This window comes from Ranitomeya imitator, chromosome 3, assembly GCF_032444005.1.
Source record: "Ranitomeya imitator isolate aRanImi1 chromosome 3, aRanImi1.pri, whole genome shotgun sequence".
Taxonomy (NCBI): domain Eukaryota; kingdom Metazoa; phylum Chordata; class Amphibia; order Anura; family Dendrobatidae; genus Ranitomeya; species Ranitomeya imitator.
In genome coordinates, this window is record NC_091284.1 from 188,545,465 (window position 1) to 188,569,570 (window position 24,106).

General features: G+C 41.9%; 1 protein-coding gene across 2 annotated transcripts in view; it reads right to left on the bottom strand.

Moving 5' to 3' along the window:
* Nucleotides 1–3,199: 3,199 nt before the first annotated feature.
* Nucleotides 3,200–24,106, bottom strand: part of LOC138673105 (mitochondrial glutamate carrier 1-like) — a 37,319-nt gene continuing 16,412 nt past the window's right edge. Inside the window, exons 3-9 of one of the 2 annotated variants that reach the window (XM_069761717.1) lie at nt 22,106–22,177; nt 18,971–19,061; nt 10,819–10,937; nt 10,326–10,530; nt 8,202–8,356; nt 8,014–8,089; nt 3,200–7,925 (exon numbers count right to left, since the gene is read on the bottom strand). In XM_069761717.1, the coding sequence (XP_069617818.1) occupies nt 7,763–7,925; nt 8,014–8,089; nt 8,202–8,356; nt 10,326–10,530; nt 10,819–10,937; nt 18,971–19,061; nt 22,106–22,118 (822 nt within the window). In that variant the 5' untranslated portion in view covers nt 22,119–22,177 and the 3' untranslated portion in view covers nt 3,200–7,762. The remainder of the gene's footprint in view (nt 7,926–8,013; nt 8,090–8,201; nt 8,357–10,325; nt 10,531–10,818; nt 10,938–18,970; nt 19,062–22,105; nt 22,178–24,106) is intronic. The other variant, XM_069761716.1, reaches the window with a different exon arrangement.

Sequence of the window (24,106 nt, forward strand, 5' to 3'; positions counted from 1 at the left end):
GAAAATTGCGCGGGAGCACACGCCAATTTTTTCCGCGATTTAACCCTTTAATAGCTAGAGCGCCCAAATTTTGCACATACACACTACTAACATTAGTAGTGTGGAATATGCAAAAAAAAAAAAAGGGATATGAGATGGTTTACTGTATGTAAACCATGTCTCAAATGTCGGGTTTGAGAAGGCGATAGGAAAAGCCGGCAATTGAATTACCGGCTTTTAAGCTATCTAGCGCTGTATGATATATATGTATATAGATATATATATGTATATATATATATATATATGTTTTTACGATTATTTGATCCCATGGATCCATTGTATGTCGGTTTTGCAAGCCTGCGAGAAAATCTCGCAGTACGGATGCCATAAGGATTACATACGGAGGATGCCATGCGCAAAATACGCTGACACACCCTGCCTACGGATGACATACGGATCACTATTTTGGGGACTTTTCTGCGTATTATGGCCGTAAATAACGAACCGTATTTTCATATGCTGAGTGTGACGCCGGCCTAAAGGTTAAGGTAGCAAGTTCAAGAATAGCAAAACTTATCAGTCCGACAAAGTCAGAACGTGGTTTTAGAGATGTGATCGTTGGCGCCAAGGCCTTGGCGCATAAGGGGTCCGGTATAGTCCTGGAGGAGATGGCGTCCTGGATCCTGGCGGCGGCGGTGATTCCTCGTGGTCCTGTCGGCAATCGGCTGGTCTTGAAACGGTGAGCAGGAAAGAACATGGTCCTTTGTCTTGTTAGAGTCCAAAGGCAATAATCTGTCAAAAGCAGGTGTAACGTGAAGCCACTCAAGGCAGGTGACCTGGCTTCCCCATCGGTGCATACGCGCGTCTGTCCTTACTGCAGGATTTGTCACTCACAGTCAGCAGGGATTGGATGCATCTTTGTCAACAGTGTCTGGCTGTGGTCTGCTTTGTCTAGATGACTAATAGGAGCCCCGACACTGCCCTCCTGCATGCTGTGCGTTCCCGCTCTGACTGATTTTCTGCACGCTGCAGCTCTTTTAACTTAGCCACACCCCCTACTCCTGAGTGTAAAAGTAGGTCCGGGGCCTTATGCTTTCCCCCGTGCAACCTGGGTGACAGCTCTGACAGTTCCGAATCCATCACGGAGTAGGTATGCCTAATCCGGGTCTCCTCCTTACACTCACACCAGGATACCTGTGGTGGGTACTCAGCTCATGATTAACCGGCCGTTATCTGATCGCAGAAGTGGCTGTCTAATTGTCTGAACGGCTGTTTAGCTGGGAGACTGTGAAGTGGATCCTGGGCTTGTCTCCTGAAGAGCAGTTTTTTGCCCGACAGGCTAGCAGGCCATTCACGTCACAGCCAATGCTTAGGCTAGAATCAAACTCTGCATCCAACCATAGTCGTCCTCACAACGTGATTCTACTTCTCTGACAGGAAATCACAGGAACGAACAGTTAATAATCTTTATTTTTATATAGCGCTAACATATTCCGCAGCGCTTTACAGTTTGCACACATTATCATCACTGTCCCCGATTGGGCTCACAATCTAGAATTCCTATCAGTATGTCTTTGGAATGTGGGAGGAAACCGGAGTGCCCGGAGGAAACCCACGCAAACACGGAGAGAACATACAAACTCTTTGCAGATGTTGTCCTGGGTGGGATTAGAACCCAGGACCCCAGCGCTGCAAGGCTGTAGTGCTAACCACTGCGCCACCGTGCTGCACCTTTCCTCAGTAATCTGACCAGCTCCTGTCACATCTGACTTTACTAACTGCACTCTAAGATGGCTGCCTGCAACTCAAGTCATCCTTCAGTTTCCAACTGTCGCTGAGGGCGGCTCAAACTGGTTAATTTCCGATGTGCCAACTGACATACAGGTGACAGTAGTATGAATCTGCAAACTGCTGCCATCTAGTGGCTAAAACAATAACATCTTTTATGCCTACACAGGTAATCATATCGACTAAAACAGCTTAAGGCTGCATTCGTCGGCACGGGGCCATCGCTATGCGTCGGCCCGACGTGCGTTGTGAAAATAATGCCCAACGTGGGCAGCGGAAGCAGTCTTACGACGCTTCCGCTGCCCCATTGTAAGGTCTGGGGAGGAGGGGGCAAAGTTTCATCCGCACATGTGCGGCCGAAAATGGCGGACACGACGCGCAAAAAAAGTTACATGTAACGTTTTTTTGTGCCGACGGTCCGCCAAAACACAACGCAACCTTCGCACGGCGGTTGCGATGTGTGGCCATACGTCACAATGCGTTGCTAATGTTAGTCTATGGGGAAAAAAATGCATCCTGCAGTCAACTTTGCAGGATGCGTTTTTTCTCCTAAACGACACATGGCGACGTACAGCCAAAAACGCTAGTAGCCTTAGAAGGGGTGAGTAGTGGGAATCTTCATCACCCCCTTAAGAAAAGCATAAAGATTTCACTTCACAGGAAGTGAGGCCAACCTGTGAACCACAACCCCATATATTGTTACAATGCAAGTAATGTAATTCTGACTTTTACCAAATCCAGGTTCCATTAGACTGCCATGTAATGAATTGTGATTCATCAGTTCACAAAGCACATTTCCTTTGCTACAGAATCCAATGCTGGGATCCCCTACGCTATTTCATCCAGTGATTGGCAGTGTGCTTGATGCTGTAAGGCTTCCATGCAGCTGCTTGGCTATGGAAAACACGCTTCGGTGCAGTTTCTGTGCAGATGTTCATGGCAGAGGAGGTCTGGAGCTCTACAGTTATGATGTAAAGATTGTCGGCTCCCTATCGTAATTTGCCACTAGTGATGAGCGAGTATAATCGTTGCTCGGGTTTTCCAGAGCACGCTCGGGTGGTCTCCAAGTATTTGTAACTGCTCGGAGATTTAGTTTTCATCACGGCAGCTGCATGATTTGCGGCTACTAGACAGCTTGATTACATGTGGGGATTCCCTAGCAACCAGGCGACCGCCACATGTACTCAGCCTGGCTAACAGATGTAAATCATTCAGCTGCATCAACAAAAACTAAATCTCCGAGCAGTTACAAATACTCGGAGACCACCCGAGCGTGCTCGGGAAAACCCGAGCAACGAGTATACTCGCTCACCACTATCTGCCACTTCATGCTTGAGTTTCTATTTCTCCTAAACAGTTCTACTTTTTAATTATCCCACAAACGTTTTCGTGGAATATTTGTAAGTGAAGAAATATTGCAAGACCACCAATAGCCTGTGAAGTGGGCTGTGAGAGAACACATACTTTATTATTTTTATCGCAATTTTACAAAAACAAAAAAAAGTCTTTCTACATCAGTTACTGTATGTATGGAGATATTCTCCATTAGAAACATTGTAAACTGTATTCGCACACATATGGCAGAGAAAGGTACATCAGATTCCGTTGTGGCTCAAGAATATGGACTTGGACCTGCACAGATACCCAGAGCCGCTTGCAGGAGACTGTGCAGCAGCACATGGTTTCCAAAAAGTTTTGACCTGTTTATACCTTCATGCTCTGCTAACATGTGTGAAGCACCCTACCAAAAATGGATGTATGCCAAGTTTTAGAAAAGAAAGCCTGTAAAAATATTACTTTTTAAACACAAGACAAGGAATCATCATCAAAATTTGACTTGACTAGATCATTTGTTTATAAAGCAAAAAAAAAATATCTGTATGTCACACTGACATAAGGCAAGATGACAATAGCCTCACAATGTAGATTAAAATAACCAATCATTTTCCAAAAGCGATGTTCATTGTTCTTGGCAATCCTTTCAAATAGACCATAAATGTGAACTTAGAGCAACTTCTCCCTTTATATAAAATAGTCATGCAAAGCTAAAACATTGAAAAATATATACAGAAATACTCGCGACTTGTATTATAACGTGACCATGTATTCTGTTGCCATTCCGTGACTTCTTCAAACTCCTAATTATACCATTTGGTACTTAAATTGCAGTTACGAAAAGGTTTATAAGACCGGAGAAGTTTCATCATGTAGTAAACGCACTTAAATGCAAAATTTCTGATAAGAGAAATAAGACTTGGGATTTTGTTAAATATTCCACTGACCAACAAAAACACTAACGTGGTGTTTAAGGGTTCAAAATGCTTTATAGTCAGGTAGAGCATTTTATAGTATGCAGCCATACATGAAGTTATGCAAGGAATCTCAAGTATAAACAATAAAATACGTTCTTGGGTCCAGTCAAAATGTCATAAAGGGCCAAATTATTACATACTAGATGGCAGCCCGATTCTAAAGAATCGGGAGTCTAGAATCCATATATACTTTATTTATTCAAATGTAAGAATAATACAATTAATAAATAATAGTAAGAACAAAAATAATAGGCAGTATATGGAGAAAACACCAAACAAAAGTTCAAAATTGGTGTGAAAATGTCACTGAACCACTTCACAACTAAATATATATAGTTTTGGTAAATGGTATTATCATTTTTTTGACGAAATTCGGCAGGAGCTTGAAGAGCAACGTCACTGGGCCCGCCTCCACGCAGTAGAAACTTGCTGTGAGGTAAAAATTCAAAAATCACACCAAAATGGCGGGCGGAGTGTGTCACAGTACGGCACGTTTCTGATTGGTCGCTCGCAGCAGGCGGCAACCAATCAGACACTGGACACTGTTGACGTCACTTATCTCCGGACATTAGCTCCGGACATTAGCTCCGGACATTAGCTCCGGACAAAGCCATGGAAGTTGGCACAAATTGCAGGAAGTAGTATTCTAGGCAATTATATATTAGATTAAATTATTACATATTAGTCAAGCAGTGAGAACTTGCACTTCTGGGGGATCCATATTATGTACCAGTTATTTGCAATGTAAAAAGGATTGGACATTTGACTCATCTGGACTCTCATAGGTAAACCAGCTAAACTAGGCAATCAATTAGACCAGCATCAAGATCTCCTATGTATCTTGCCTTTTCCAATAATACAGTACCCTACATAAAAAGGTCAAAGATTATGCATATCCTTTTCATACAGAAATGCTGAAAGACAAAAGTGAAGAGCAGACTTTAAAATGGACTTGTGCAAAATATACTTTGCAGATTAAATGAATAGAAATGAGTACAATGCTCCTAGTACCATATCAGTTACATATACTGGTCTACTTCTATAAGCTAAGGTGGTAAGTGATAGGCGACTCCGCCATAATACAACTCATTTAGCAACAACCATGGGATTGCAGGTGTCATGTAGAGAAAAAACAAACAAAAAAAACAATACAAACACTTTAGAGCCGTCAGCCATTTAGCTGTAGTTCTGGGGAACTAATTGTTGCAGCACGATGCCAGCATTGTGAAACGGTCACTCAGGGAGCCTCTTGTTATAAAGAATACACTGAAAGTATCCCAAAACTACAGCATACACTACTGTTAGAACTTGGACAGGTTCTCCAAGTTTTCTGGTTGAGATTCACAGCTTCAAAAATGGTTTTATGACTTTTGGTTGTTAAGGATTTAGGGAAAACAAATAAATAAATAGGGTGCCATTTTTATGTCCCCTCCAGAGACAGTGCCACTCTATTCAATGGGCTGTGTCTAGTATACCAAATCCAGTTTATGGACAAGAGTGGTGTGGCACTGCAACAAGAGCATCTGGTTAGAGCTATTGAAAAGACTTTCATCAGAGCTCCTGGCACCTCCAAGAAACACCTGATTTTCTTTAAAGAGCTGCTTTATTGTTATTTAACCCCTTAATGCTTAATGACAGCCAATACGTCTTTTAACTGACCTGAGATATAAGAGAATAGCCTCCCCATACAGGTAACAATCCAGCAGCTGTCGGCTGTCCACTATAGCCGACAACTTGCTGCATCTTCCACGATCAGCGTTTGCACCGTCCAAATCTGTTTAACCCCTTAGATGCGGCTGTCAATAGTGACTACATCAATATAAATGGTTAACAGAGTGTGGGGGCTTCCTCTTTATCCCAAATGATGCCCTCAGATCATGATTTTGTGGTCCTGATGTTTGCCATGGCAATTCATGACCAAATAGTGGCCTTAGAGTCTGCCGGCTGTAGTAATCTGTTCAGAAGTTAGCGGCATTTAGGTGGTAAAAATACACATTTTCATTTCTGTCATGCCAATTTGCATTAATTCCTGAAAAGCACCTGAAGGGTTAATAAACTACCTGACAACAGTTTTCAATATGACAGGGGGTGCTATTTCTAAAATGGTATCACTTTGGGGGGTTTCCCAGTATATGGGACCCCTAGAGTCACTTCAAACATGGATAAGTTCGTAAAAAATAAATTTAGTAAATTTCCTTGAAAAAATGAAAAATTACTGCTACATTTTTAAACCTCCTAAAATGCTACCAAAATAAAAGAACATTTTACAGATGGTGCTGATGTAAAGCAGATATGAGGGAAATGTTATTTATTAATGTTTTGCTGTGGTATGACTATCTGGATTGAAGGGACAATCATTCAAAGTTTGAAAATTGCTAATTTTGTACCATTTTTCTCAAATTTCTGATTTTTTTTAAAAAATAAACACAAAACATATCAACCTAAATTTACCATTATCATAAAGTATAATGTGTCATGAAAAAATCTCAAAATCACTGGGATTTGTTGAAGCGTTCCAGAGGTATTACCACATAAATGGACAATGGTCATATTTCAAAAATTTGGCTCCGTCACTAAGGGGTTAAATCATCCTCTGGACATTGCAAAGTTGTGATTTTTGTAATATGCCAAGTTACTTTGCTTCAATCTACTAAAAAAAAAAAAACTATGGTGTAGAGCTGTATTAATGGTCAGTTAACACTCCTTTAGTAATTCCTTTCAACTGCATCTGTGCACTATATTGAAGTAGTCTGTGTACAGTACAGGACCTTCCCTACCTCAGCCTCCCTCCTGTCCACGCCCGGGCTCAGACAGGGAAATTCCCATTCTTTGTTTGCCGATTCTCCAGGCTAAAGTAAAGTCAGAGAAATGACAAGGCCATCGTCTCAAATTTGCCAAAAGTGTATTAATTTTGCAATCGGTTCCAATGGCTGGTGAACCAAAAAACAGTTATATAAAATAAACTCTACTAATAACGATCATGTCTGAGTGTTCTGAAACCTTTCCCCCCACACAGAAATATATACAAAGTAATTACGAAACAAACCGTAACACTTTTCCGGTAGCTGCACAGAAGAATATTCAAGTTTTGGTAATAGACACCAGACGTTGCACAGAATGGTATTGGTCCAGTGAACCATTTGTATCATTCACTTTCATGGACTAGAAAAACGATCTTTTCCAAAAAGCTATTCAATAAAATAAAAAAAAATAAATAAAAAAAGGCTTGGGTTTCAAGTACAAACATTCAGACCCATATCATCCAGAATTGACTACATGTACAATTCTTGGACATGTCCAAGAAAACTGTGCTTTGTAGCTATCGGATAGTGACCTCTTAGGAAAAAACCCTTGGCGACTTGCAATATCAATCTCATTTTTTCTGTTAATATACAAGAATGACCCTGTGATGTGAGAATAGGGAATGCATAATAAACAGACAACTCCCTACGCACACATCTAATTGGTTGCATCAATGCAGTAAACAAGTGCTATTCCACTTCAGTAAAATATACACATATAAACATTTTGGGGGGGTTGAAGTAAAAGTGCTGTAAAATAAAAATGGGGGCAGAGGTAACTTAAAACTAGATTCCTCTAGCTTCATATAAAACAAAGTTAATTATATCCAAAATTGAAGGTGAAAACGCAATCCTTTTTCCAAGTCTTGTGGAATGCTGGAGTTACGGAGATGATAGGTTGCTGAACTGAGCAAACTCCACGACTGCTTCTCCCACACCAAGGAAGTAGACAACTTGAGCTATGCCAAAAAGGGGTGCAATAACTAATGCCCGGCAACCAGATCCCTTCAGAAAGGCAGATGGGCCCTCATTTATCCAGATTTTCCTGCAAATTAATAGAAAGACCCAAGATTAGGAGACTTACAAGCGTAGGTGAACAGTACATTATAGAAAGGGCCACACAATCTCCTTACCGGACACAGTCTATTATTCCACTGTACACCTCTTCATTGGCTCCTTTGTTCAATGATTGAAGACGAGTCTTTACCACTGAAAAGTTAAAATGTGACAATTGAGGTTTAACAAGGAACGCATTTGTGTGTCGAATGTGGCTCGGTGAACACCCACTATGGTAAAAATAGGTAAACGTTTGATATCTTACCGTCACAAGGATTGACAGCCACAGCTGCCGTAGAGCCAGCAACACAGCCTGCAAAGAACGAGTGAAGAAAAGGAGCTCTCACGTCTGGAGAGGACATTCCCAGCTTATTGATGTTGGAGAACAACGGGAAATAGATGACTGAAAATGGAACATCCCTGTAAGAGAACAGGAAAACACAAGACTAGCAGCAATCTGATGTAATTCAGAGGCAAAACGATGTGCACAAAACCACAGTATATGCCGGAAATACCTCTGCCATCTAAACTAACCACACAATATACTTCAGACAACACAGAGAATTACAAGAACACAACAAAAGTGGTTGGTATTTTTGTTCATTTTTTTTGCCAAAAGTAAATATATTATAGTTATAAATATAGATTAAACAAGTCTGCCCAAACACGTATGTGTTACAATGTTCAGCATAAATGAGTACACCCCCTTTGAAAGTAAGATTTTAATATCTCACTGAGTATAAAAACAATTTGAGAATTTTGACAAGACCGTTTCATTTTTTTTTTTTAACCCATAACATGAAAGCAAGTCTAAAATAACTTTCATTACAAAATCTTCAGTTTTACTCAAATTTGTTGATGAAAAAAGGATCACACCTCAAATCAAAAACTACATCTGCTATTTTGTGTGACTTCCAAGATTTTTAAGAACAGCACCAAGTCTTCTACATGGAATGAACAAGTTGGTGAAATATTGCAATATCTATCTTTGTCCATGCATTCAAGACACATTCCAGAGCCTGAATGCTGGATGGAGAGTGATGCTAAACTTGTCGCTTCAGAACTCCCCATAGTAGTTTGGTTGGGTTAAGACCAGGAGACATACTTGGGGCGACAGTGAATCAGTGGCCATGTTCATTGCATGCCTACAAAATTTAGTGTTGCCCTTAAAAAAAAAATCATCGAGTTTATACAACATACTAGATGTAGGAGGTTTTTTATGTAGAGTATTCATTTTGCATCAATTAATATGAGTAAAACTGAAAATTTTGTAATGAAAGTTATATTACCTGAACTGAATCCCGAACCCAGACACCATTCAAGTGAATGGACAGAGTGTGAGTCAGTGGCTGCGACAGGCGGCGAAAAGGTTACCGTCAGTCAGGCGCCGTAAAATGACTACTACTACAGCGTCGCTTGCTTTATCTTGGCTGGTTATCAAAAAATAGGGGAACCCCATGTAGTTTGTTATTATTTATTTAATTTAAAAAAATAAATAAAAAATACATGGCGTGGGGGGGCCCCTCTGTTTTGATAGCCAGCCAAGATAGAGCAGAAAGCAGACAGCGGAGGGCTGCAGCCCACAGCTGTCTGCTTTACCTGTGCTAGTTATCAAAATTAGAGGTGACCCCACGTCTTTATTTGCAGTGGGGAAAAAAAGTATTTAGTCAGCCACCAATTGTGCAAGTTCTCACACTTAAAAAGATGAGAGAGGCCTGTAATTGACATCATAGGTAGACCACAACTATGAGAAAACAAATCCAGAAAATCACTTTTTCTGATTAGGAAAGATTTATTTAGCAAATTACGGTGGAAAATAAGTATTTGTTCATTAACAAAAGTTCATCTCAATATTTTGTTATATATCCTTTGTTGGCAATGACAGTTTTCTTTAAGTCTTCACAAGTTTGGCACACGCTGTTGGTGGTATGTTGACCCATTCCTCCATGTAGATTTCCTCTAGAGCAGTGATGTTTTGTGGCTGACTAAATACTTTTTTTTCGCCACTGTATTTATTTATTTTTTTAACATACTGCGCCGGCTAATCACAGTCATGACAACATTTGGCATGGCTGTAAAGGGGCAGGAAGTGCCCACACCGGAAAAGCAGGTTGATATTCCAAATATAGCGATCATAATTTCTCCCATTCCTCCCCCATACAATGGGACACGCTGCCCTGACTGATTAGACCTCAACTCATCATGGAAGTTTTCAAAATCAACATGAAAGTTCACCTGTTCAGAAACTGCTGCTCACTAAACTACCTTAAGAAATGCTTCTTTCCTCTTCCTCCCTAGTTATGTGTAAGTTTATTTCCTTTTTTTCAATTTCTGTAACATCAAGCGTGTCAAGCAAAGAGAAATAGCAATAGGATCTTGAAACGCATACCTCAATAATGTTGCCCCCAGACCTTTATAAAGGCCTTTTATACCCTGTGTTCTGAGAAGTTCAGAAGCAATCTGTGTTGCAGATAACTTTTGTGTCACCAGCGTTGGCCCAGCATTATAAGCTCTGGAGAGCACAGGAATGGTATTCAAATGTTTTGCACCCTGAGTAACGCTTTGTATCCCAGTAGCAGTCTTCTGGCAAGATGCTGAAAAATAAAAGGTTATTAAATTAGTCCAAATGGTTTTACTGGGGAAAAAAATAAATAGATGGGAGGTGGGGCAACGAATAACACCATTAAAGAACCAAACCTGTCACATGGATATACATGTGCTATGGTTGGGGCTGCCTATAGGGGAGAGTACATATAACAGCTCTTTCAATCTTTCATGCACTGCACCTAGCAACCTGCATAAGGCATAACCAAAGGTTTTGCCAGAAGCATTTTTTTTAACCTTTCTGAAGTACTATTAGAATACAAAGTAATCATAGATACCTAGTCGTCCTGCATCCTGCAGCTGAATCTTAAGCATTTCCATAGGAGTGGTTATAATAACCTGACAGGTCCCAGCACCACATCCTGCCAACATTTCTTTGACCAATGTGAGCTTCTTGCTAAAAAAAAAAAACAAGAAACAAAACACAATTACTGAAACCTGTTTAAGAGACAAGTCCATCCAATGTGTAATTTTATCAGTACTCTAATGTGTCAGAAAAAGTATTTAGTGATACCATTTCTGTTCTGGGAAGGAAATGTCCAAAGACATTTAACAGCTGGAGATCACGTCCAATGTCCCAGAGTGGAGAACTCCTAAAGGTGGCTGGTGAATATAACTTTACAATGTAGGTAATGGCCAGTTTGATTTCAGACTTAAAGAGGCTGTCTACTACTATTACATTGATGACCTATCCTTCAAATGAATAGGAAGCCAATGTGCATTACCCTGGGGTAGCCACAATCAGAAGATGGTCAGCTCTGCAAGTGCGTGCTTCCGGCCGGCAGCTGCCACTGCGGTCACCAAAAGCAGCTGATCGGTGGGGGGAGGGTCCCAAGTGTCGGACCCTGGTCAATCAGACATTGATGGTCTGTCTTGAGGATAGGTCATTAATGTAAAAGTAGTGGACAAGCTCTTTAAAAGGAAAACAAATAAAATTAAAGAAAAACCGCCACACATACATCCAATTCCTCCATGTAAAAGAAATCCAAAATTAAGAATGCCATGTTAACACTGAAAGTGAAGCAAAATCTTCACACCTTTCAGCTCCAAACCATGGACTGATATATACGAGTTACAGCACGTCTTATACTAGAGCTGCATTCACAATTCTGCTTTTAATACTACAATGAGCCGACAACCTGTCAGACACGCCTAATAGTATAGCCAAGCCCCTATTATGTAATGCTCTAGGGGTGCACAGTAATTTAGCACCATCTGGAGAGGTTGAGGTTATTAAAAAACAAAAAACACAACACCACTTTCCAGAATGCATACCATCAGTAATGAAGCCTGGGCACATATGGAAGCAACTCTGGAAACTTTAATGATTTATTACAATCTTAGAATTGAATGGCAAATTGCTAGGATATAACATCGCTTTATGTTGGGTTCTGCCCTCCGAAACCCCACAGAGCCAGAAAATAAAAGGACATCATTGCTGAGTCAGTATGCAGAGCTGTAAATTGCATAATGGCGCCTAACCCACCTGCTGTAATGGGAATTGCTACATAGCTCCATTCAGGTTCCTTGTACAGCTGGGTGTATTAATGTGCCAAAAAGAATAAAGGTCTTGATGCTCCTTCATTCTCACGATAAGGTCATGGCACACGTTCAGTATTTGGTCAAAGGGAATGAGTAGGCAAGTAATAGTTAGATTATAAATCAATTTTCTGCTCCTATTGTTTTTAAAGGGAACCTTTCAGCAGGATTGTGCACAGTAACCTACACACAGTGTCAGGTTGGTGCAGTTATACTGATTACAATAATATCTGGGTTGATGAAATCCATCTTGTGGTTGTTGTGTAATCTTTATTTTCAGTTTGAGTTCATGATTTGCTCCTGCTCTGGGGGCGGCCTGTGGGGGTCTTCATGTGGTGCTCGGATTAGGTATTCACAATGTAGACTGCTGACAGGTCACCGATCCCTCACTTACCTGCCCCCTAGTTTACATAATGAATATATGCAGGTACAGGAAAAAAACAAACAAAAAAAAAACCTTCTGCAGGCAGGGGCCAGCCGTGGCTCCTGCACTGCAGAATAATCGCATGTGTATGGTGTTAATAAATGTGGTGGAGGTTATCCTGATCGTTAAAAAAATAAAATAAAAAAAAATCCATTTGACAATGGCGCCTGAGCAATAGCAGCTATCAGTGTATATAGAGGTGATCTGATAGCTGCTATTGCAATTTTTTTTCCTCTAGCAAGATGGCGCCTGCACAATAGCAGATCTCAGATTACCTCTATATACACCGATAGCTGCCACTTCGCAGGTGGGTGCCATTTTCAAATGGATTTTTTTTTTTTTATTATTTGCACCTGCCAGCACGGGCAGCATGGGCAGCACGGTGGCGCAGTGGTTAGCACTGCAGCCTTGCAGCGCTGGGGTCCTGGGATCTAATCCCACCCAGGACAACATCTGCAAAGAGTTTGTATGTTCTCTCCGTGTTTGCGTGGGTTTCCTCCCACATTCCAAAGACATACTGATAGGGATTCTAGATTGTGAGCCCCAACGGGGACAGTGATATTAATGTGTGCAAATCTGTAAAGCGCTGCGGAATATGTTAGCGCTATATAAAAATAAAGATTATTATTATCTGCCTGCAGAAGGGTTTTTTTTTCATTATGTAGATATAATATTCATTATGTAAACTAGGGGGCAGGTCAGTGAGGGATCAGTGTCCTGTCAGCAGTCTGCATTATGAATACCTAATCAGAGCACCACATGAAGACCCCCCACAGGCCGCCCCGGAGCACGAGCATATCATTAACTCAAAACTGAAAAATAGAATTCTTACCGTTAATTCGGTTTCTAGGAACCTTCCACGATGGCATATGGAGGTTGTCTCTTTGCCCTAATGGGGAACAGGAAACAGAGAGGTTTAAAAGGACCTCCCACCTCCCAGTGACTTACAACTGAAACCATAGCACCGGTTTACCTTCTGAATCCCAGAACTAGTCCAGGAATATGTATCGGGTGGGAAATTAGTGCCGTCGTGGAAGGTTCCTAGAAACCGAATTAACGGTAAGAATAATTCTATTTTCTCTAGTCACCTTCCAGGACGACATATGGAGGAATACCAACTAATTAAGCACTAGGGAGGGACAACCTGGAGGACTTTACGGCCGAAGACTAAGTCCTTATTGGAAAATACATCTAATCTATAATGCTTAGAGAAGGTATGGAGTGAAGACCACGTTGCTGCCCTGCAGATCTGCTCCGGAGATGCACCTGCTCTTTCTGCCCAGGAAACTGACGTAGATCTTGTTGAATGGGCCTTGATCCCTACTGGAGGAATTTTGTTTTGAGCAAGGTAGGCTTCCGTTATGGCTTTTTTAATCCACGTAGCAATGGTACTTTTAGCTACTTTTTTCCCCTTATTTTGCCCTGAGAGATGGACAAAGAGGTTATGATCGATTCTGAGAGCACGGGTCTGATCTAAGTATTGCAGCAGAATACGTCGGACATCCAGAGTGTTGAATCTTCTTTCTTCCAAGTTTGCAGGATTATGGCAAAAGGTCGGTTGAACAATCTCTTGGGAACGATGAAAATCAGAGACTACCTTCGGAAGAAAAGAAGGATCTAGACGAAGTACTATTGAGTCATCTCTCACTAGAAGATACGGCTCTCTTATAGATAAGGCCTGCAGTTCACCCACTCTTCTAGCCGAAGTTATGGCTACCAAAAACACAGTTTTATAGGCAAGATTTTGAGGAGAGCAGGAGGACAAAGGTTCAAAAGGCGGGCCTGTAAGACCTTGGAGCACCACATTGAGATCCCATGGGGGAACTATGATCTGTTTTCTAGGATTCATCCTAGTTGCTGATGTTAAGAACCTTTTGATCCAGCGATGACCTGCTAGATCTTGATCAAAAAAGGAGCTAAGCGCAGAGACCTGGACCTTGAGAGTACTGGGTCTAAGACCCATCTCCAAGCCTTTTTGTAAAAAATCTAATATGTTAGGTATATTGGGCTTGAGAGTGTCTGGAAGGTTAGGCAAACAAAACGACGAAAACTTTTTCCAGATTTTGTTGTAGATGGCGTTGGTTACTGGCTTTCTCGATTTTTGGAGAGTAGCTATGACAGGGTCCGATAGTCCTTTTGCTTTCAAAACTTGGGCTTCAGTAACCACGCCGCTAAGTTCCATTTCTGAGGGTCTGCGTGGAGAATGGGACCCTGAGAGAGGAGATTGTTTTTTAGAGGTAACATTACCGGTCCATCCACTTGTAGTTGGATGATCAAGTTGAACCAACTTCTTTTGGGCCAAAAAGGAGCTATCAGGATAGTCGGAGTCCCTTCTATTCGTATCTTCCGTAGAACCTTTGCAAGAATTGGGATTGGTGGAAATGCATAGGCTAGCTGGAAGTGCCAATCTTGGACTAGGGCATCCACTCCTCTGGGATTGCCTCTTGGGTTCAAGGAAAAAAAGGTTTTGACTTTTGCGTTCTGGTGAGAGGCAAAGAGGTCGACCTCTGGAAGAACCCACTTTTGTACTAACATATTGAATGTTTGAATATCCAGGCTCCATTCGCCAGGATGAATGTCCTGGCGACTCAGGTATTCTGCTTGAATACTTGCAGTCCCTTTTAGGTGAATTGCCGTCAGGGACAGTAAGTGTTTTTCGGCCCAATAAAAAATTCGAGCGGAGATCTTTTTCAAACTGAGGAATTTTGTACTGCCCTGGTGCTTGATGTGGGCTACCGTGGTCATATTGTCTGAATAAATCTGGACATGTTGACCAGAAATCTGACGGCTTGCTGCTAACAGGGCCTCTTCCACACCTTTGAGCTCTCTGAAATTTGACGATTTCTCGCTGATTGACTGGTTCCAAAGACCTTGGTAAGGAACATTGTTTATTATGGCTCCCCAGCCCCTCCTGCTGGCATCTGTCTTGATCGTGGTTAGCGGAAGCTGAATCCAGCTCACACCCTTCAGGAGGTTTCTGGAATTCATCCACCATGTTAAGGATGCTTTCACTCGCCCGGGTGTGTGGATCCTTTTTGTTAGAGTGCCAGGTCGACCATCCCACTTGTCTAGAATGTGGGTTTGGAGAATTTTTGAGTGAGCTTGAGCCCAAGCCGCCGATTGTATGCAGGCTGTCATGGGGCCCAAGAGAGACATTCCTTCTCGAAGAGTAGGAAATCTCATCTCCTTGAATCTTCTGATTTTTGCTACTAATGGTAGCCTATGATCGTCTGGGAGAAAGGACATCTGTTTTGCAGAGTCCAGAACCACACAAGAACTTTCTGGTTTTTGAGGGTTGATGCTGAGATTTCTTCATATTTGGAATCCAACCCAGAGACTTCAATATCTCCAAAGTGGTTGACACATGGGACATCAGGGTCATCTCGGTGGGGGCTACTATCAGGAGATCGTCCAGGTAGGGCACTATACAGACACCTTGATTCCGGATAAATGACACTGCCTCTGCCATGATTTTGGAGAATACTCTTGGTGCTGAGGAAATGCCGAAGGGAAGGACTCCAAACTGATAGTGCTCCACTCGATGACTCCCCTGTATCGCAAACCTGAGATATTTTCTGTGTCTCGGGTGGATAGGAATGTGAAAATATGCATCCTTTAGGTCGATGGTTGCCATAAAGGAGTGATGTCCTATCAGAGGAATTGCAGATCTTACAGACTCCATCTTGAACTTGCGATATTTCACATGTTGGTTTAGACCTTTTAGGTTTATAATAATTCGTACATCCCCTGAGGGTTTGGGTACTAAGAACAGCCGGGAATAATGTCCTTTTCCCTGTTCCAGTTGTGGAACTGGGGAGATCACATTTGATTTCATAAGATCTCTGAGACTCAATGTCAACAAACTGTGATCTCTTGATGTCGGAAGGGTAGTAACTTTTAGACCCTGAGGGGGGGAAAGAAATTAACTATCAATAGGCCCTCCTTGATGACATTGAGGACCCAGTGGGAACTGGAGATATTTTCCCACTGACCCACATATTTTGAGAGTCTCCCCCCTACCGGGTCGGAGTCATTGTTTGTCCTGTTGGGACCGCTGCTGCTGCTGCTGGGGGACAAAAATATTTTTCCCTCTACCCTTTGCGTAACTCCACCTGCCGGTTTTGCCCTTCCCTCTTGCTTGAGGGGGCTGAGACTGTGGGGCACGAAAAAAACGTTTCCTAGGTGGTTTTTGCTCCGGGAGTGCCTTTTTCTTGTCGTTAGCCTTGTCAAGAATATCGTCTAAGGCCGGACCGAAAACATAATCTCCCTTAAAGGGTATGGCACACAACTTGGCCTTTGAGGTGATATCACCGCTCCATATTTTAAGCCAGAGGGCTCTTCTAGCAGAGTTGGAAAGTACAAGAGATCTGGCGGCCACTCTAACAGATTCTAGAGAAGCGTCAGCCAGAAACCCAGAGGCTTTATGCAGGATGGGAAGTGAATCTAATATCTCGCCTCTTGGGGTACCCTGAGATATATGAGACTCTAATTTTTCTAACCAGCAGGAGAGGGCCCTGGCAACACAAGTGGAAGCGACATTGCCCTTAAGGACAGACGTAGAAGTTTCCCACGATATTTTTTTAGGAGGCTTTCAATCTTCATGTCCATAGGATCCTTTAATTGTGAAGAATCCTCAAAGGGGAGTGCTGTTCTTTTGGCAACTCTAGCCACCTGCACATCAACCTTTGGAATGTCCAATTTGATCACTTCACCCTCTAGAGGAAATCTATGCTTCATTTCTGAAGGGGTACTGAGGCGTTTTTCAGGCTGTTCCCATTCCTGATCAATTATACTAACAATGTTAGCGTGCACTGGGAACCCCACTCTCCTCTCCGATCTGAGCCCACCAAACATCTGATCCTGTATGGACTGTGGTTCATATTCCTCTTCTAGGCCCATAGTATTACGAACAGCAGATACTAGATCCTCAATGTAATCTGAGGAAAAGAGGTATTTCCCGACCTCAGCTTTAGGTGATACAGGATCTTCCCAGCCCACAGATGAAGTATGAGAGAGGTCTGAATCAGAATCTGATTCAACCACCTGAATTTTTCTCTTTTTAGCTGGGGAATGTGGTGGCGGTGGTGGAGGAGTAAAAGCTGCTAACGAAGATTGCACCTCCTGTTTTACTAAGGAGCGAATTTCATCCAGCAGATGGTTGCTCAGCTTTTACAATCCTGTCAGTACATGGCTGGCAGAGCTTTTTATCCCAGTTAAGAGGGAATTTAGCAGAACAGACTGGGCACTTCTTTTTATTAGCGGCTCTAGGGGCAGACTTTTCTCCCTGAAACAGAAAGGGAGAGAGGAGTGAGGACAACTAAACCCCCTATAGGTACTACCTCCCGGATCCTATCCCTGCAAACACTCACTGTAGCAGGGGTAGCGCTGGGCTCCGCAGACGCAGGGCACAAGGAACCATCCATACTGGGGAAATAGCCTTACCTCAGTGGTGGTTCAGCAGGGTTTAAGAACGCTGTCCGCACCTGCCTCCAGCAATCAAAATGTTCCCCCTCCCCCTCCAGGATCCATGTGAGGGGACGCTATCAGTCCGACACGCCGGCCGGCGAACCCGGAAGTACCGGCTTCCAGAAGGTACGAAAAACCGGAAGTGACGCGCGAGACCGCTGACGTCACTTCCGGAACGCCGAGACGATCGATGGAAGGGGGAGAACGCCGGGAAACTCAAGGAGGAACCCGGCGAGGGATCCCAGGCCTGCTTTGCCCTCGTGGGGGCGCGGGAAGGCCGGGAGGGGGTCCCGAGGCACCTGCAAGCAGGACGACGGGAGCAGCAAAGGAGGAGGTGGAACGCGACCATCAGCTGCCCGGCTCAGACAGGCAAAGCCTGTATAAAGGTACCGCAGTCGCCGGCCACTACAGCACCTGGAGACCTCTCCCTGTCCCATGGGGAACAGGAAAGACACTGGCAGGTGGGAGGTCCTTTTAAACCTCTCTGTTTCCTGTTCCCCATTAGGGCAAAGAGACAACCTCCATATGCCGTCGTGGAAGGTGACTAGAGAAATAAAGATTAAACAACCACAAGATGGATTTCATCAACCCAGGTATCATTTTAAGGCCGCGGTCACACTTGCGAGTTCAATGTGAAAAACTTGCGCGAGTCTCTCGCATCAAGTCCTGGCACTCGGAACCGGAGCGTTCAGCTGTATGCATTTCTATGCAGCTGAACGCTCTGTTCCCGAGGGCCGGCGGCAGTGCCGGGTATTGATGCGAGAGACTTGTGCCTAATCAGTATAATGGCGATGACCTGACACTGTGTGTAGATTACTGTGCGCAATCCTGCTGACAGGTTCCCTTTAAATATTTCAAGAAATCTTCTTTGATGCATTCACAGTAAGCATTTATCGGGGTAAAATCAGTTTGCCACTCATACCATCAAAATGAAACTTAAAAAAAATAAAATTATGGGTTAACTCTGAATGAAACTAAATCCTTTACTTCCAAATACTTACCCATCTTGAGTCAAGTGGTGCCTAAAAAAGTCATTTGCAGCTAATTTAATGGCCTTCTCTGGAGTTACTAGAGTTAAATTCACTGCGGCACCTATAAAGAAAACAGCCTGGTTATAAAGAGTAATGTGGAGCGGAAGTATAGGCAAGAGAACATTACTACATTCACAGATATTACAACTAAAACAAAATATCTGAAACACCATGGATGTGGAGGACAAACTTTATAGATACAAAACAGTTTTAGAGCATTAGGTTGTGTGTCGAGAGTAGCTATCGCTTTACTTTACAACTAAATGTTATCTAACATATGTTTAGATATATATTTATCATGCTCACATATATGTCCATGTTACTGTGTAATAGTGTAATGCAGAAATTGTATTGCTGTGAAGTATAATTCTACTTTGTACAGATTATAATGGGCCAGAAATTAGGATGCCTCGAGTGTTCCCAAAACTATAGGGTTCAGCCCATTAAGCGGATCTAGAAAGTGTATCCTCACAGTGAAGTGGCCGTATACTATCCAGTAAGGTTAACACGTGAGGGGGTAACAGTTGTTACTTAGGTAACAATGGAGCAGGTAACGGCATGACATTGAGAAAGGTGATGGCACAAAGCACATGGAGGTGGTCCGATTGCTGTAGTGTTGTGTCTCAGTTTGGTGGGTCACTTATTACACTTGCTTTGTTGGGACTTTATTTAATACTTTACTGCCACCTTCTGGTTACAACCCAACATTGCTGCACTTTAGCTCATCAGTTTTTGCACCCACGTTTTAATCACGCAACGAAAGCTTGTTGTTTTTAATAGTGTCCAATTGTATTTGTTTTGTTACATTTATTTAGGACATGTGTATTTATTGTTTGCTCATATTTTACGGGCATGTAGACTTTTGAGGGCACTTTTCTTTCCCTGTGTGTAAGTGATAATATGGCCTTTTTCAACAAGAAGTGAGATTTAGGGGCGATAGGAGAAGAAAAAGTAAAGCAAGACAATAGACAGCATTAATGAAAATCCATGAAACAGAACAGAATAGAACACGGAGCAGACGGGGGCGTGCAGAGGAGATTTCAGAGGACTTCTATCAAGACAGTTCACGAGTTCCACTTCAATACTAAGGATCATAGTTCAGCTTTAGGCCTCGTTCACACATTCGATACTTGGTCAGTATTTTACATCAGTATTTGTAAGCCAAAACCAGGAGTGGGTGATAAATATAGAAGTGGTGCATATGTTTCTATTATACTTTTCCTCTGATTGTTCCACTCCTGGTTTTGGCTTACAAATACTGATGTAAAATACTGACCAAATACTGATAGCGTGACTGCAGCCTTTTACATCAGTGTTTGTAAGCCAAAACCAGGCGTGCAACAATCAGGAAAAGTATAACAGAAACCCGTCACCTCTTCTGCATTTGACTCACTACTGGTTGTCGCTTACAGATACAGATATAAAATACTGAGCAAATACCGAAAGTGGCCTTAGGGGAAAGGATCACAAAATTGGGGGAAAAAAGTGCATTTTATAAAAAGAGCACAAATCTACAAGGTGGGAGAAAAATAAAAACCCCGGACAACAATAACTCACTAATCTGCTACACCCCCCACACAACTGAAGGTGAAGAGACTGTAAAAAGCTTATGACGTCTGGTTTAAAAAGCCTTGTAAACCACAGCGTGCTCTGTAAGTATTAAATGTCCCTTATATTCTACCACTTAGGATTTGTATTAGTACAGGGTAATTATCAAAAAACACACACTTAAAGCACCACTGCGTTTTTTCTGTTTGTTTTTTCACTGCAGAGCTAGAGTGGTGCTTACCTGCCGTCATCTTCACTTTCTACCAGCACCGCTCTGGTTGATAATTCTGAAGGTTTTGACCTGCTGGATCACCGCAGTGTTTGCTGGAGCGAGCTGGTGGTCACTTTTTAATATAAGTCTATGAGATTCAGTAACACAAAAAGGTAGGAAAAAAAACCTACGGAGCATATTTGCCCATTAAAATTATTATTATTATAGTAAACATAATACATACTTAGAAAAAAGAAAAAGACAAAAAAAAAAAAAACTTTGCTGCTAGATACACATGCAGGGGAACATAGACATATGCAGGACGTGATAAAAGACATGCGTAGTGTAGTGCAAGTATATCAGAGTCCCCTAGGGGGCGGTAGGAACGCTGCAGGCAGCTGGTGACATTACAAGTTCTAATATGGCTCGGAGTTTCCCCTCTGCTGTTCACATATAATGGAAAGCTTCAACCATTTAATTCCAGCACCTCTAGAGGACTACGATATACTTATACTACATATGTCTTGTTTCACATCCTGCATATGCCCATGTTCCCCTGCATGTGTATCTAGCAGCATCCCTTTTTTAGTCTCTCTTTTTTTCTATGTATGTATTATGTTTTGTTTGTTTTTTTAACTCATATAGATTTTTATTAAGCATAAAATGTTTACAATTAATCAACTGTAAACATTTTACAAACACCCCTCCCCCCCATTTAGACAGCTCATGCTCTTCCCTTAGCCTATTGTTTACCACCATATACTTTAGTATTATCTGATGACTCCTGCTGTCTCCTTATAAACAAACATTTCAACAGGAAAAAACTTCCCCGAATGCTCTTCCCTCATCCCTCCCCCAATATGGGTCTTGTGTAGATAAGTTTATGAGAGCCTCATTCTTGCTCTCATAGGCCTACATTGAGCCTTGTGACCGATACTTCTGAGTTCCGGTCGCAAGATGGCGGAACGAGACTGGAGGGGAGCCGTGAAAAGGTAAAGCTGGTGACAGGCAAGTATAAGAGACTAGGGTCAGGGACCTTAGACTAGAAGAAGTACTACCCCAGCGCTACAATGGAAAAAAACAAAACAAAAAACAAACACACAAGACGCCGGAGTGGTGCTTTAATATGTATCTAAATTATTCATCTATGTGAAATTTTGTCATTCCCTAATGTTTAATGAACTGTCTTGAAGAAGAGAGACAAAGTTAATATATAAAGAGAAAACAAAACAACAAAGGCCTAACCGATAAAAAAGAAAAAGAAGTCCTTTAGAATAAAATATATAAATAATAAATATATAAAAGTAAAACAAAAATATAGAAACAAAAGGTATTTTCCTAATTACAATTGAAGTACATTTAATGATCCATCGTGGCTTCGCCACATCGGCTAGCCCTCAAAATCCACGGCGATAGTTCTGCAATATGAAAAACACAGATGCAACAAACGACATTCTACATACAACAGTCCGGCATATAAAAACTGGACGACAGAAATACCCATTGAGCTCAAAAAAGGCTAAACAGCATTAGGATTATATCAGTGTAAACAGATTTGATTTCTAAGCTACTTTATAGTAACGGCTATTATTACCAGTAGCTCTACAATATAATAATGCAGACTATAAAAATGCGAAGAATATAAACTTCAGCAACAAATAAGCAGGATCATTTTATTAGGCGGCACATTTATTTACATCTGAATATCAGCGGGCATGTCTTAAGGCAACATACAGGATGCACTAGTAAATGGTCTATAGCAGGCTTACATTCAGCAGATATCACTATGAAGGTTGTTTCCACGGTCAGGAACTGGCAGCGCTTTGGACGCAGCACATGTCCGCTCCTTCCAAAGCGCTGCCGGCTTTTGCACACTCTGTGATTCCGCATGTGTTCACTAAACTGTGCAGAATCACCGCGCCCAATACATTAGATGGGAAATTTATCCTGCGGAGACGGAGCGTCTCCGCAAGATAAATTGACATGCTGCGGTCTCGAAAGGCGCGTCACATGTCTGTCTCTGCAGGAAAGCTGGAGGCGTCCCTGCACGCATAGTGGAGATGGGATTTCTTCAAATGCCATCCACTATGCCGTTTCATCAGGCCGCTGCGGGTTTGACGCTACAGATGAACGCAGCGTCTAACCCGCAGCGCTTACTGACCGTGGAAACACACCCTAAGGGCCAGTTTATAACTCAGAAGAGATAGCACTCGATCCAATGTTGTTAGACTATGGAGCAGTGCCAACTAGCGTCTATTTTCTCATGGTGAGTCGGCATGAAAAAAAAAAAAAAAAACTCTGTTACATGCTGCGATTGGCAGTGTGTATCGGATGGCGTGAACCCATACAAGACTATGTATATATGCCAACTCACAGAATAGAGAAATTAAAGTTCTCCATCCTATCTGCACCAGTAAAATAACACTCGGCACAAAAGAAGAAAAAAGAAGCGCAAGAAAATGGTGCACACTGAGCCACAGTACTATAAAGTAATGACAATTTTTATTGAAGACTTGAAAAAACACACAGTGCATAATATTAAAAACATTTAAAACACAGCATAAAACAAATGCCTATACACAAATAGTTAACGTCCTCCGAATATGGGGACGTGATAAACAGACAGATCTCTAAGGAAAAATAATCCTAAATAACATGCCTCCGTGAATATACATACAAGATAAACCTATCTAGTGCAAGCTAATGCCAGCAGGAAAGACTCCGGCCAAATATATTAATAATTACAATAAAACACTATGAAGAAAAAAATATATATCATCATAAATAATGCAAGAAATATTACAAAGAACAATATCAAAAAAATCAAAAAAATCCCACCGGAGAATGCATCATGCAATATAATATCAAATTCTAAAAGCATGAATATACATCATCCTGGGGCACAATATATAAAGTTGGTAACCTAATGTCGCCAGAGTGATGCCTGCTGGCACTGCCTATCTGAATGCAACAACTATATGTTCATACTCACTAGGAGGTAGAGTCTGTCAGCTCCCTACGCGTATCGCCACACTTGGTGGCTTCGTCAGGGGAAGCCACCAAGAGTGGCGATACGCGTAGGGAGCTGACAGACTCTACCTCCTAGTGAGTATGAACATATAGTTGTTGCATTCAGATAGGCAGTGCCAGCAGGCATCACTCTGGCGACATTAGGTTACCAACTTTATATATTGTGCCCCAGGATGATGTATATTCATGCTTTTAGAATTTGATATTATATTGCATGATGCATTCTCCGGTGGGATTTTTTTGATTTTTTTGATATTGTTCTTTGTAATATTTCTTGCATTATTTATGATGATATATATTTTTTTTCTTCATAGTGT